The sequence below is a fragment of the Colletotrichum graminicola genome (assembly GCF_000149035.1).
Source record: "Colletotrichum graminicola M1.001 genomic scaffold supercont1.27, whole genome shotgun sequence".
Lineage (NCBI taxonomy): Eukaryota > Fungi > Ascomycota > Sordariomycetes > Glomerellales > Glomerellaceae > Colletotrichum > Colletotrichum graminicola.
The window spans coordinates 333,712-347,338 of record NW_007361031.1 but is presented as its reverse complement, the minus strand read 5'-3'; the positions used below and the strand labels follow the sequence as shown (position 1 = coordinate 347,338).

The window sequence follows — 13,627 nt, the reverse complement described above, 5'->3', positions numbered from 1 at the left end:
AAGGGGCCTTGATGTGCTGTGATGTAGGCTGATGCGCCGAGGCGGCAAACATCACCGCGACCGCTGCTTGGCGGTGTTGCGGCTGCTATAGATTCGCCTAGGCCTCCCCGCTAAACCCCTTGGCTGAGGTTGGCAGCACACCTTGGCGCCCTGGGACCACCTGGAAGAAAAGGGGAAAGACATAAGAAAGAAAGAAAAAACTTAGTTGACTACAGCCTTCGTTGCGCCATTATTGCATCGTGACACCGTCGTGTCCACATCCGGCCAACGTCCACGGGGAAACGAATTTTATTCCCCTTCATCACGACAACTCAGTCGCCATAGGGCTGGGCGCTAGTATGCATGGCACTCGCAAGGACGTCAAAGAATGACTATCGATTTTGAACGCAAAGTCGGCCTAGCTTCGTCGCCCAAGCGCGGGCGTGAGGACGACTGCTCTCCCGCGGACGTGTGGAACGAAGCCCTGGCCCGTGGCTGTCGACTGGCCAGGACCGATGATGAGGCTGTCTCGTAGTCGAGAAGCTGAAAGAAAGGAGGGCTGGAGGTGGAAATGAGGGATGGAATGGGCGACTTTCACCCGTTATGTTGATGAAGACGAGTGAAGAATAAAAAGCCGTCGGCCCTCGTCGCACGATACAGGGCATCCAGGAACATTCGGCACCAACATTACCCTCTACAATCTACTTGATCGCTTTGGTCTCATCTTATCAATCGCCGCAACTCATCACAATGTCCCGCCTCCCTCCTGCTGAAAAGCTGCCCCTTGCTCTGCGGAAAAACAGTACGTCGCAAGCTTCAGTCATGCCCGCAAATTTTGTTCAGCTACTTACACACATGCAGTCCGCGATGAGTGGGACAGCAAGAAGGAGGACCTCCAAAAGGAGCTCTCCAACGTTCTCGGCGCCGAGTGGACGCTGGACGAGATCAATCCCAACGAGCTCTACCCTTACGCCGGAGATGGCTACGCCAAGCAGTCCCTCGGCAGCTGCATCGCACAGTGAGCCGCCTCTCTCTCTCTCGGACCTCGGGACGGCCTGGTTCCACCACTTCATCGATGCTAACGTTGGGGATAGGTACGTGTCCTCGGCCATCTCCAACCTCAAGACCTTTGCCTCGACCTACGGCGATGATGGCAAGGCCGAGCTCAACTCCATCTGCCACGCCCGCTCTCTGCTCCTAGACCTCGACGACCGGCCCGACAAGAGCGCCCGCGTGACGTACTGCGGCGTGCTCGTCAGGGAAGGCGGCAAGCTGGCCATCGTCTTCTCTGAGGGAAAACTTGGCACCAACGCCGACTACGCCGTCGACGGCCCGGGTCTGCTAAAGGCTCTCAACGACGCCCCGCCCGCCCCCGGGTCCGACAACGCCATGAGTTACGCCGCGCGCACGTCGGTGCGGTAGGACTACGACGAGCAGATTGAGGAGACGCGCAAGAAGCTGGCCGACATGCTAGAGCGGCCCGACGTCGTGCTCGTGCCCAACTTCGAGGCCAACTTTGCCCGCCTCCGCGAGGCCGCCAAGAAGAAGGGGAGCGAGGTGAGGGACGATTGGGAGGGGAACCTAGGCGGCTTCACGAGGATGTACTTTGAGGGGCTGGAGTACCAGATGGCCTACCAGAAGTTTGGCGACGACGACCTGCTGCGCGAGGGCTTCAACGAAGCGGTCGAGAAGGGCGAGTTCCACTTCCGTATCGTGGATAAGATGGCCTACGGGACCTACGGGGAGGTCGTCGTAGAGGACGGTACCATATACGTGCAGGTACGTCGATTCGAACCGTGGCAGATACCGCATCGCGGTGCATCACTTGCTGACTTTCGAGTAGACTCGGGCCCACCACTTTGGCTCCAATGTCAACTACGCCGCCGAGAAGATCTTGGACCAGCTTTGATGGATCAAGACAAAGCGTTCGTCGAGAACTGGAGAAAGCGTAGCTGGCATATTCAGCATGGACAATGAATTGATCTCGGCCGACACGATTGTGAGCTGGTGCACAACACGTTCAGGTTATCTGAGACAACTCAAGAGGAAGAAAAAAAAAAAGAAAAAAAGAAGAAATGTCGGCATTAAATAATCATCAAGGATGCATGAAATGATTCTATCTTGACCTGTGACACCAGCGTCTGCTGCTTACGAGCGATCCGCACATCGTTGTCTCAAGAAAGGCGCCCACGACACCACCAATCACCATGCCTCCTGTTTCGCCAGCGGTGACGAGCCCAAGGCTCAGCTCCCGATCAGCCTGGTCTTCGTGTTCCTTTCTGACCCTCGCTAGCACGTTGACGTACAGTGAGCCACCCGCAAACCCGACTAGGAACGCCGAGAGGAAGGCAATGTACGTGGATATGAGGAAGACGGCGTTGAACAGCGCGACGGCGGTCCATACGCCCAAAGCGACAACCTGCAGCCTGAGACTCCGCACCGGGAGGAAAGTGATCGACGACCGACCCAGCAGGGTCCCCAGATGCATGACGACGCCGTACGTGGCAAAAAAGTGAGAGAACGTCTCAAAGGCGGACCCGTCCAGCGGTCTGGCGAGACCGTACTGCAGCAGAGATAGCGAAGCCGAAGCCACGACGAGCGGAAATATGTCCGACCGGGCCAAGCCGCGGAGGGTTCTTAACTTCCCGATCATCCCCCACTGGCTGTTGGACTGCGGCGGTGTATTCTCATGCCGACCCAGGAACGACCGCCCCTCCTCGGCGCTGGCGTCATCGCGATTCTTCCCGCGCTCGTCGTCGTTACTTTTGCCCCTTTTAGTGAGGCTCTGCGGCAGAAGGACAAAGTAGGAGACTAGGAACATGGCAACCAGGTGGTAGATGTACCCCGTGGCGCTCCTCAGGACCTTCCCCGCGCCGTATGTCAGCAGAAACGGCCACACGGCGTTCTGGAGCAGTCCCGCGCCGGTGCCGAAGCCCCACCCGACTAGCGCCGGCGCGCCGGCGCGCCCGACCATCCCGAGACAAAAGACCTCCGTCGTAGCCGAAGCGACGGAGGCGAGGACCGTCGTGAATATGCGCACGGGGGGCATGACGTTGGGCGGAGTGTCGTCGGCGATGCGCTTGGCGAGGAGCCAGCACGCCGCGACGACGAGGGGTCGGATGCGGCATGGGGCGCGGTGGACGACGAACGGCAGCGACAGCTTGGTCAGGAGCGCCGGCAGCAGCTCGATGAGAAGAACGACATGTCGGGGGTAGGGGATGATGAGGTAGTTGGCTGCGTGGATGATTGACGGGAGGATTGTGTTTGAAAGGCCTTTTATGCTCGTGTTAGTGACGGTGAACGGGAGCTGCTGCGCAGCGGCTTAGAATGAGGTTTTGGTCCGGCCAACGACGCTCGCTGCACAGAAAACCCACCTATCAACGCGAACCCCCAAAAGAGCCGCGGATTCTCCAACGAGCGTGCCAACGCGGCGGTCCGGCCCGTCGTCTTGCTCTTTGGTGTCATTGCGCAAGGGAGTCTGACAAAGTTCCGGAAACCCTCCCTCCCTCGCGTCGCGCAGGCAGGCGAGGATTCTGGGCCATCCCGTCAGGATATATATATATATATATATATGAACTGCCAAAAATAAAGAAGGAGAAAAGAGAGGCGCTGATATGGCTTCTAAAGCCAAAGACATCCGTCGGTCCATCGAAGAAGCGTTTACGGACCACGTGCTCCTGCCGCGGCGGCCAAGCCTGTGTGGGGCGGTCAACGGGGGACCGGCACCGACGAATCGAATCCACCACGTGGGACGGGTTCGGCAACTGATAGGGAAGGTGGCCGCCGTCACACGGTAACGCGGTACCCCCTATCGAATGCCGCGAGAGCCGACAGGAGGCATCGCAATGTATGATGATCATTGTGCCTTGTCAATTGCCTAGGCGCTCATACTTATTAGAGAGCTTCTAGGAAGTTTCTCTATTGCAAGAAAGGGGATGTGCAATACGCGTCATGCATCGTGGCATTTCCCGCCGTCCATCCGTCGGCGACAGTAAGCGCACCCGTCAATGGCTTCCAATTTCATTATCTGGCGCCGGAGCTCGAGGTCCAAGGCGGGCGACCGTAACGGCCTGTTGGACGGCGATGCGCAAGGCCGTTGCCGGTTCCCGGTCTCGCCGTCCGAATGGCTGCGCGTTATGTCGAGATTCATGCTGCCCGTTGTGTTCTTTGGCACTTTCGGCTATGTTCTGATGAGCTGGGTAAGTTCCGCAGATCCAACCCGCCGCATTTGCGCATTGCTTATTCGATCACCGCAGTTTCCGACGGAGTTCGGACGCTTCGTGGGCGGTGGTGGCGTCGAGAGGACGATCACGCGGTCCCATCTCGAGAGCCTCCACACACCGGGCCGTGTCGACAACGGCGGCTCCCGTCGACTCCGGCTCTTCATGCCCGCCGACGGGCCGAGCGTCAACCTCTGCAAGACCATCATGTCGGCCGTCGCGCTGGGCTACCCAACGCCCACCCTCTTGAACTGGAACGGCGAGTTCAACCGCCCGGACTGGCACTTTGCCGGGTCGCACATTGCGAAGCTGGAATCCCTCTTGGCGGCCATCGACGACCTGTACGAGCGGGACGACAGCGACGTCAATGAGAACGATCTCCTCCTCCTCGTCGACGCCTACGACGTCTGGTTCCAGCTGCCTCCGTCCGTTCTCATCGAGCGCTTCCACCGGCTCAACCGCAAGGCCGACGCCCGCGCGCGGAAGCAGTGGGAGGACCTGGGCCTCAAGCCCGACTTCCCCGTGGCCCCGCCCGCCCAGGAAATCGTCGTCACCACGGCCAAGGACTGCCAGCCGACATGGGAGTCGGGCTCCGACCCGCGCTACGAGTACTGGCCTGACTCGCCGTTGCCGCCCGACTTTTACGGCAACGAGACCGACCAGGTGCTGCCGTACGTCTTCGACTCGGCCCGCAGGTACAGCAAGATGCGTCCGCGGTGCGTCAACAGCGGCATGGTCATGGGCACCGTCGGGTCGCTCCGGGGCGCGCTGCGCAAGTGCAAGGGCAAGGCCGACGCGGCGGCGGCGGCCGGGCGCCAGCTTTGGAGCGATCAGGCTCTCTTGGCCGAGGTCATCGGGGACCAGGAGGTGTGGCGGCACTGGGTGCGGGGGCTGGCCGCGGCCTGGAACGGCATCGTCTCGCCGGAGCGCCCGGGGCGGCTTCCGCGGGAGGTGCGGCGCATCGCGGACGCGGCGCTGGCCGGGGAGGCGTTCGAGTTCGGCATCGGGCTGGACTACGAAAGTTGCGTCAGTATCACATGGCCATTTGTCAATGATTGACTGGCTGGGGACGCCGCCACTGCGCAGCCGGCCCCCCTCTCGGGCCACACCTGGGGCGACCTGCCCCTCTACACGGACTTCTTCTTCGGCACACCGCCCGTGGGCATCCACCACAACGCCTACGTCTTCGGCCTGAAGGCGTGGCGGCTGGAGCACTGGTGGAACCTGACGTGGTTCTACCCCCACCTCCGGGGGCTGGTGACCGAGGCCCTCGCGTCCAACAGGAAGCTCACGCCGCTGGCGAGGTTCCCGCTGGGTGCCGACGGTGGGAGCGAGATGGTTTACTGGGCGTCCGGGGAAGGGCCGGACGAGGCGAGCGTCAAGGTCTTTGACGGGTCCAAGGAGCGGACGGGGTATTCGTCTGTCGGGTGGGACGGCGTGTGCCAGAAAGGGGATAGGAAGTGGTATGACGTGGTATTCGCCGACGGCAAGGGGCCGTTGGCTGCATAGACTTTTTTCCAAGTAACATGTCGTAAGCGCATGCTTCCTGCCTTGGATGTGAAGAAGAGCTGCATGCCACGGCGTGGACAAGACGAACGAGACCGGGTCTGTATAGATTCCTCCGCTTCCTAGTTCTGGCGACGGCGGATTGACATGTTACTCTTGAGATCTCGACACCAATATTTTAGCCCGCCCTTGTATATAGCCACGTTGAAGACGCAAGTAGGCACCGGGTAAATTGATGAGCTGGTGCCAACCAACGCAAGTCAATCATGTGTATTTTGGTGCCGTCAACTATCATTACGTATTTTCCTCTTGGGATTCCCGGGAGATCTATGGAGCTTGTGGGCGTGTCCCTGGTGCCGACGCCGGATGGTAGGGTGAAACAACAACTCGAGCCCTCCCTCCATCGCAGGTCATCGAGGATGTACGTGCCAGTGCCACAGGATAGCTCGATATTACGTATTACAAGTCTAATGAACCTCGCTCATCCACCCCCATGCTTTTCACCCCCCGTACCCGCTCAGCGACACCTGGCATGGGTATCCGTCCGTGGGATGCGCCGCCCCGGCCTCGACCATGAAAATGCGCTGGCCTGCCACCCCGCTGAGGTCCATCTTCTTGTCCCCGTCCAGCTCGGCGTAGCAGTCCCGGAGGTCGAACTCCCTCACCACGCACGCCAGCACGGCCTTGATCTCCGTCATGACGAGCTGCTGGCCGACGCACAATCGCGGCCCGTACTCGAACACGCGCCAGCCGCCCTTGGGCGGGTACAGCTCGTGGGCCGGGTCCGTCACCAGCCACCGCTCGGGGAGGTACTCGTCCGGGCGCGCCCAGTGCCTCGGGTTCCGCTGGACGGCCCAGTGGACTATGTTGACGGCGACACCCTCCGTCGGATACGCGTTGCCCTCGGCGTCGCGGAGGACCAGGTCGGCAGATCCCTGGCGGATGCCGCCGGCGGGCGGGAACATGCGCAGCGACTCCTTGATGCAGGCGGCGGTGTAGGGCAGGGAGTTGAGCAGCGCCGGGTTCGCGGCGATGCGGGCCGGGGCGGAGCGGACGTCGGCGCCGAAGACGTCGTCGTGCTCGGCGCGGACTCGGGCGAGGACCGCGGGCCGCGAGCAGATGCTGTGCAGAGAGTAAACAATGGCGGAGGCCGTCGAGTCGTAGCCGGCGAAGAAGAACATGCGCATGTTGCGGGTCATGACGCGCAGGTAGTCGGGGTCGAGCTTCTCGCGGCCGGCGTTGGCCGGCTGGGCGAGCCAGTCCTCGAGGGCGCAGTCGAGGACGGACTGGAAGCGCTCGGCCTTGCGGCGGCCGTCGGCGCGGTTCTGCAGCAGGGTGCGGAGTCGGGCGTTGATCTGGCGCTCGATGTGGCCGTCGAGCACGCGGCCGCCGTTCCAGGTGCGGAAGAGGAGGAACGGGTCGACGCGGGCTGCGAGGTTCTGGGGCTTGTGGGCGGTGAACTTGAGGCGGAGCTGGCCCTTCATGGCCTCGGCGAGTGGGTGCGGGCGGTCCTGGGTGCCGAGGCGCACGTTGAAGAGCTCCTCGCCGATGACGTCGGTGATGAGGTCGAGGACGAGCGGCTCGAGGCGGAACAGGGCGCCGTCGGCGGCGCGGGCGCGCAGGCGGCGGACAAAGACGGCGACGTTGTCGAGGATGACGGGCACGGCGGCGGTGATGTTTTGGTTGCTGAAGCTCGGGCTGAAGAGGGCGTGGAGGCGCTTCCAGGCGGGGCCGTTGGTGTCGAACTGGCTGGGCCCGCCGGTGATGGGGTGGAACCAGCCAAGCAGCATCGGGGGCTTGACCGAGCCCGTGACGGGGTGGTAGACGGTCTGGTGGGCCATGTCCGGGTCGGTGACCACGAGCATCGGGTCGGCCATGGGCCAGTTGTCGAGGTAGAAGGCGCCCTTGTCGAAGGGCTCGCCCAGCTTGGCCACGACGTAGCTTGCGTGCGCGCCGGGCGGCAGGCTGTCAAAGGCCTTCTTGGCCTCGAGCAGGTTGCCAAAGAGAAAGCTGTGGGGGACGATGGGCTGTTGTTGGCGTGAGCGACGGACCGGGGACATGTGAGCGGCCTGGGCCGGCCGAAGGGGAGGGGGGCACTCACCAGCCCTTGGCGCTTCAGCTCGGCCATCTTGCCCCGATGCTTACTCAGAAGCGTGAAGAAATAGATGATGGAGCAGACGGCAGCCACGACGATGGCCGTCGTGGCTGATCGCAACAAGTAAGACAGGGCCCGGTCCATCATCCCGATAGCAAGCTTCACGGCTTCAGAGGGGGGATGTCACCGGTTGGGGTTTGTCACCGGGCGCTCGAGTCACGACCGAGTCCGTGGTGATGCTGCGTGTGACCGTTGAGTCGGCCTCGGAGATGGGCGGAGAAAAAAAAAAAAGAGAAGGAAAATAAGGTTGAGGAGCAAGCCGATGAGACGGACGATTGGCAAAGGTCGGGACTGATAAATAAATAAATAAAAACGGCCCCCGACAAATGGGATTTACCCCCCGTACGGGCGGCGCCCATCAGCAATTCGCACCACCCAGTCCACTGGGTCGTGTGGGAAACCGAGTAACTAGGGCCAGGGGTAGATGCATGCATGCATGCATCCATGCATGGCTATCATCGTCTAGTACGCTTTTTAATTGATGCGTTTCACTGACCGCAACATCCACGGTTTAGGAACGAATGCCGAATGAGGAACAATGGGCTCACTCACGTTGGTCATATACAAACAAGAGGCTGCATGATCCTTACATGAGTGTGTAAATCACTTGTCTTTTCGCTCTGTGGCCTAGCTGAATCCTAGCATAAACCTTTCTTCCAAACAATGCAAAGCCGGGGGGTATAGTATAATGCCTCCATAATGCTGCCGCCTTGTTGTTGCTGTTGTTGTTGTGTGGATGACGGTAGCGTGCGTTTCATGACCCAATCCTTCCTACGCCGCCCGAGTTGTTCCGCGATGCCTCCTTTTTTTTTTGTTTTTTTGTTGACAATCCCCCCATGTTGCTTTGCTTTTCTTGTGTGGCTTACAGTAGACCATGTTTGCTTTTGAATTGACCAACTCCAAGTCATAAAAACCATGCCCGATACCAGAATGAACAGCCTAAACGCCCAACGTCCTGCTCAGTTACCAAAAACAGTAAGAAACGCCTGTGAGTTGCCCCGCTTTTGATGTCCTTCCCGGAAGGGGAAAGAAGAGGAGAGGGGGGGGGGGGGGGGGGGGGAAGAAGAAGAAAAGAAAGTAAATCAATCTCCAGGTGTAGCGAGAGCATGCTTTTGGGGTTGTGCTGTGGTCTCCTACATTGGCACACCGCCGGCGAGTCCAACGGCGACGGAAGAGGTGAGGAATTCCATGTCATTGTGGTCCTGCCTGCAACCCTTTGGCGACTTGCCCTTGGCGAACCCATGGCTGTACGCTTCACCCAGAACGCTCATGTCCATCGAGGGCATCTCAGGCCGGCCTTCTCTGCGGACGACGACCAACGACGAGCTACGCGACATCCTCCACACCTCGTCGCCGACACGGGTCCGGTTGGACACCAGCACGAGAGCGCCGTGGTCCTGGGTGAGGGCCAGCCGGCGGCTCTTATCCTCGACAAAGGTCTCGAGGAAGTTGACCCCCATCTCGGACGTGGCCGCAAGGGCCCCTCTGCCGGACATGGCGTCAGTGAGCAGATTCCTATCGTCGAGGGCCCAGAATTGGCGGAACGACTCGGGATCCTGACCGGCGCCGACGGCCTGCTCTAAGTCGCCTTGGCCGGCCAAGCCGGTGAGGACGGGGCCGAGGAGCCTTTGGAAGGACTGGACGATTTCGTCCCGGGTGAAGCCTTGGGGATGCCTGTCGGTGGTGGTCTTATGGAGGGCGTCGCCAGAAAGTGTCCGCATGAGAGCGTTCATGTGGCATTCTTCATCCGGGCTTGGCGAACGCATCTTGTAGACGAGCGACAGTAGCTTGACCAGCGGCAAGAGATCCTTCATGTGTCCCAGCTCCTCGGAGATGGCGACGACGGTGTCGACGTAGGACCCGCCCAGCTGCACTTGTTCTGACTGGAGGTCGTCGACGGGCATGTTTTGGCCGAGTGGAAGGTTCATTTTTGGCTATAGTACCCGGATGTGTATGATTTTGGTGTAATCGAGGGAAGAGCTTACAGTAGAGGAGGACAAGAGAGCTATGAGGAAATGTCGATGGCGCGGGTGAGACATGTATCAACACCGACAAAATAGTGGCAGGCTAATCTGTCGTCACCATCCGCACTGGCGGGGCATAATGGTCTTATATAACCAAAACCTGATGCGTGTTTCCCCAGTCCGGGGAGACCAAAGTTGGTTGGGTTGCGTAAACGAGCGGGTCTGCGAACTCGGAAAGGGCATGATGAGCGGGTTGGCATGGACTGAACTGGGTGCTGGGGGGGGGGGGGGGGGGGGGGGGGGGGGGGCTGACGGGGCCAAGGTGGCCACGATGTCATTCCCATGGAGACGGCGAAAGCTTGATTGACCTAGGGGTACCGCGGATTTTTGTAGGTGTGGGGAGGGCCATCAGTTGTGCAGAAGGCGGCGCGCAGAATGCAGGATGGCCCATGTTAGGGATGGGATCTGGGATTAGGTTGCTTGGCAGCGGGAACACGAGAGGGAGAGAGAGAGAGAGAGAGAGAACGAGGACGGATAGAGAGGGATGGAGGAGGACGAGGAAGCAAACAAAAAAAGTAAGAAAAAAGTCTGGCACATGACGCCGAGCTTGGACCCGCTTTTGACGGGTCCCCTCAGGGTCTCTCTGCTCGTCCAATGCTTCGGACCGCAACACCTCCAAACTCGGCCGGAAACTTTTTTGTGCCGTTTGTTGTACGATCTACGTATGATGCCAGTTCATTATTGATTGTTGTTATTATCATTACGGAGTTTTATGTGTGGGAACACTAATAATCCCCGTCATCGGACTCGAGGCCGACTTCAGCCGGCCGTTATCTTCCCCTCCCAGAGATCGGAAATGCATGCATGCACACCAGGTTCCCTGCGCTACTGTTGGTGTTCAAAGGACCCTTAAACAGAGTTCGGCGCTGATGTCAGCTTGTCTCTCTCCCTCTCTCTCAGACAAACAGGCGCCAGCAACAATCAACCCGAGACGGCCTAGTCCCTGACTATTTTAACGCATGATGTTTCGTGCCATCTCGCCGGCGTAATCCCAACCTCATCGCTGCCCCCGGAAATCCACAATTGCTACAGGGAAACATCGTCTTTGGAAGTTATCACTACAATGGTCAAAGTCCTCATTATCATGGCCGACTACGGCCACGACCCCACAGGTATTGTCACTGTCACGTCTCTCCCCCGTGGTCCTGTCGTGCACTACCAAGACCACCCTCCCATCAACCCCTTGCTCGATGAAAGAAGGCTCCACGCGTCTCCGCTGATTCCAAAGCTAATCTCCTCCTTTGCCTCGCAGAGGTCGCAGTCCCCTACCAGGCTTTCAAAGATGCAGGATTCCACGTAAACTTTGCGACCGAAAAAGGCAACCCGCCCCGCTGCGATAGCCGGATGCTCGAGGGCATCTCCCAAAAATTCCTGGTATGCTTGCTTGCTTGCTTCTCCGCCCCCCTCCTCCGCCGTGAAAGACGGAAATAGCATTATCGCACATCAATAGTCCGCCACAATTCCGATGAGGTGCGACGTGATGCAATATGCGTTTGCTATTGCCATTGCCGGCAAAGTCAAGATGGACATGGAACAAAGCTAACGTGTCGCTTTCCAGGGTGCTGCAGCTTCCGTCTTGAAGATCTACGATGCTATGACCAGGTCCCTGGAAATGCAGAACCCGCTGTCCTGGTCCGACCCCGGCTTCACCCTTAGCGACTTCGACGTCGTGCACATACCCGGGGGCCATGACAAGGAAGTCAGGCAGCTCCTGGACTCGGCCTCTGCCCAGAAACTCCTTGCCGACTACTTCCCCAAGACCAAGAAGCCCGGCCGCAAGATCGTCTCCTCCATCTGCCACGGCCCGCTGCTGCTCTGCAACACCAAGGGCGAAGACGGCAACAGCGTCCTCTACCATTGCAACACGACCGCCCTCCCCGCCTTCTTCGAGGCGTCGGCCTATCACGGTACCAGGCTGTTTCTGGGCGAGTACTACAAAACGTACGGTGCCGGCTCGGAAAACGTGGAGACCCAGGTGCGTGGTACCCGATACACGATCCCGGCCCGTGTCGCTCGCTACCAGCGCCGAAACTAACCCCGACCTCACCTTAGATGCGCAAGGCACTCAAGGATCCCAGCCAATTCAAGAGCAGTTGGATGCCCAACAAACCGTTCGTTTCTCCGTCCTACCTTCGGATAATCCCCGTCACTCATATATATCCCTCCCAGTTTCGTCGTAGAAGACACCGAGTACAATTACGTCAGCGCCCGGTTCCCCCCCGACGCGGCAAAGATGGCTGAGATGACAGTCAACCTGGCCCACCTGGTCCAAAGCTTCAAGGATGATGAGTCAGTTGGCGCATAGTTGCAACAGTAACCCTTCTTGACGCGCGTTTCGGCTCTCGGAGATGGCTCTCGAGGCTCTCTCTCTCTCTCGGGTAGCTCGCCTATGGTTAATAGACCGAGGATCAACTGCAGTGTTTTATGAACTGCCCGCTGTTTCCATTATATAGGCAGCCCACGACCGGAAGGGGGGTCACGCGCCTCAATGTAGACAAAGAGCATAAGCTCTTACAGCGAGTGTGTTGTCCAGAACGAACCGGTTTCTCTGGATGTCGCCACAATGACAGCTTCCCGTGGGTGAAAGCAAATCCAATGGACAGCCGGCATGGTTAAGCTTAATGACATGTTATTTTCTGGTTTGGTGAACCCAACCCAACCCCCCCCCCCCCCCCCCATATCTAGCATCGTACCTGGACGGACCAGCGTCTTCTCCTCGTAGCATTGGGTTGTCGTCACGGACTTTTTGCGGATCAAACGACCCCGCACCTCGCTAGCTTCGTGACTTGGACAGTTCCACGATTCTTTGGATGGCCTTGTCAACGCTCGTGACAACAATCGTCGGCTCCCTGTCAATCATGCTACCCAGGGCGTCAACCCACCCCGTGCCGCCCCTATCGATCCATGCCGACTGCCACCCGGCCGCCCTCGCGCCCAGGACGTCGAACGGGTTCGAGCTGACGAGCCAAATCTCACTCTCCCTGCCAGACATGCCGGCCCTCTCTGCAAAGTAGCCGTACGTCCGCGGGTCGGGCTTGAAACACCGCACCTCCTCCACCGTGACCAGCTTTCCCGGGCCGAACGTGCCACTCATCCGCGACAGCGCCTGCGACGTCCTCATTGACGCGCCCACCATGTCGTCGGTGCCGTTGGAGAAGACGTAGGCGTCGACGGACCCGTCGCCCTCGACGACGGCCATGGCCGCCCCGACGTCGGGGAACGTCTTCAGCCCGTTGTAGGCCTCCATGAGGCGCCCCTCGTCGTTCGCGGACAGCTCCAACTTCTTCTCGGCGACGGCGTGCCTCAGCGCCGCACGCGTCAGCTCTGAGAAGGAGCGATAGGTGCCTGCAATCTCGACAAATCTCAGTCGCAAAGCTTTCTTTGCGCGCGGGGGGGGGGGGGGGGGGGGGGGGGGGGCTCACGCCACCGCATCCGCGTAGGGCGCTTACGGGTCTAGAAGTGAATTATACATCCTAGACGGAGGTTTTACCGTCTTGTTCTGTATGGTCAATCGGTGGGCCTTTGTTATACGGCGTACGCTCACAAAAAGGCATTCAGTACTAGAAAGCCACAAATTGCGCGCGGAGTATTGGTCGGTCAAAAAAGCCAGAGTAAGTGTCAAAAAGAGGATTTCGGCGAGGTCAACGCGTATTGTCTTGTACAAATCGTCACGACGGTAGTGACGTTTGAGTCAGCTAGCGTTTCGCATGCCTAGGAGAGGGATAGGCCGCTGCCAGTGGGAG

General features: G+C 59.5%; 7 protein-coding genes across 7 annotated transcripts; 3 read left to right on the top strand and 4 right to left on the bottom strand.

Moving 5' to 3' along the window:
- Positions 1–729: 729 nt before the first annotated feature.
- Positions 730–1,888, top strand: GLRG_06735 (uncharacterized protein; the record flags this gene model as incomplete). Its single annotated transcript, XM_008097589.1, has 5 exons — positions 730–781; positions 841–997; positions 1,074–1,392; positions 1,417–1,758; positions 1,823–1,888. The coding sequence occupies 5 exons, from the start codon at positions 730–732 to the stop codon at positions 1,886–1,888; spliced, it is 936 nt and encodes a 311-aa protein (XP_008095780.1).
- A 207-nt stretch (positions 1,889–2,095) lies between these two features.
- On the bottom strand, positions 2,096–3,444 carry GLRG_06734 (uncharacterized protein; the record flags this gene model as incomplete). The annotated part of the gene is made up of 2 exons (XM_008097588.1): positions 2,096–3,252; positions 3,354–3,444. 2 exons carry the CDS (start codon positions 3,442–3,444, stop codon positions 2,096–2,098), a joined length of 1,248 nt encoding a protein of 415 aa, XP_008095779.1.
- Positions 3,445–4,115: 671 nt separating this feature from the next.
- GLRG_06733 (uncharacterized protein) lies at positions 4,116–5,708 on the top strand (the record flags this gene model as incomplete). Its single annotated transcript, XM_008097587.1, has 3 exons — positions 4,116–4,178; positions 4,236–5,225; positions 5,286–5,708. 3 exons carry the CDS (start codon positions 4,116–4,118, stop codon positions 5,706–5,708), a joined length of 1,476 nt encoding a protein of 491 aa, XP_008095778.1.
- Positions 5,709–6,205: 497 nt separating this feature from the next.
- On the bottom strand, positions 6,206–7,765 carry GLRG_06732 (cytochrome P450; the record flags this gene model as incomplete). The annotated part of the gene is made up of 1 exon (XM_008097586.1): positions 6,206–7,765. The coding sequence occupies one exon, from the start codon at positions 7,763–7,765 to the stop codon at positions 6,206–6,208; it is 1,560 nt and encodes a 519-aa protein (XP_008095777.1).
- A 1,228-nt stretch (positions 7,766–8,993) lies between these two features.
- GLRG_06731 (uncharacterized protein) lies at positions 8,994–9,788 on the bottom strand (the record flags this gene model as incomplete). The annotated part of the gene is made up of 1 exon (XM_008097585.1): positions 8,994–9,788. The coding sequence occupies one exon, from the start codon at positions 9,786–9,788 to the stop codon at positions 8,994–8,996; it is 795 nt and encodes a 264-aa protein (XP_008095776.1).
- A 1,180-nt stretch (positions 9,789–10,968) lies between these two features.
- GLRG_06730 (ThiJ/PfpI family protein) lies at positions 10,969–12,189 on the top strand (the record flags this gene model as incomplete). The annotated part of the gene is made up of 5 exons (XM_008097584.1): positions 10,969–10,996; positions 11,137–11,258; positions 11,443–11,859; positions 11,937–11,995; positions 12,054–12,189. The coding sequence occupies 5 exons, from the start codon at positions 10,969–10,971 to the stop codon at positions 12,187–12,189; spliced, it is 762 nt and encodes a 253-aa protein (XP_008095775.1).
- Positions 12,190–12,657: 468 nt separating this feature from the next.
- Positions 12,658–13,316, bottom strand: GLRG_06729 (haloacid dehalogenase; the record flags this gene model as incomplete). Its single annotated transcript, XM_008097583.1, has 2 exons — positions 12,658–13,229; positions 13,307–13,316. 2 exons carry the CDS (start codon positions 13,314–13,316, stop codon positions 12,658–12,660), a joined length of 582 nt encoding a protein of 193 aa, XP_008095774.1.
- Positions 13,317–13,627: the final 311 nt, after the last annotated feature.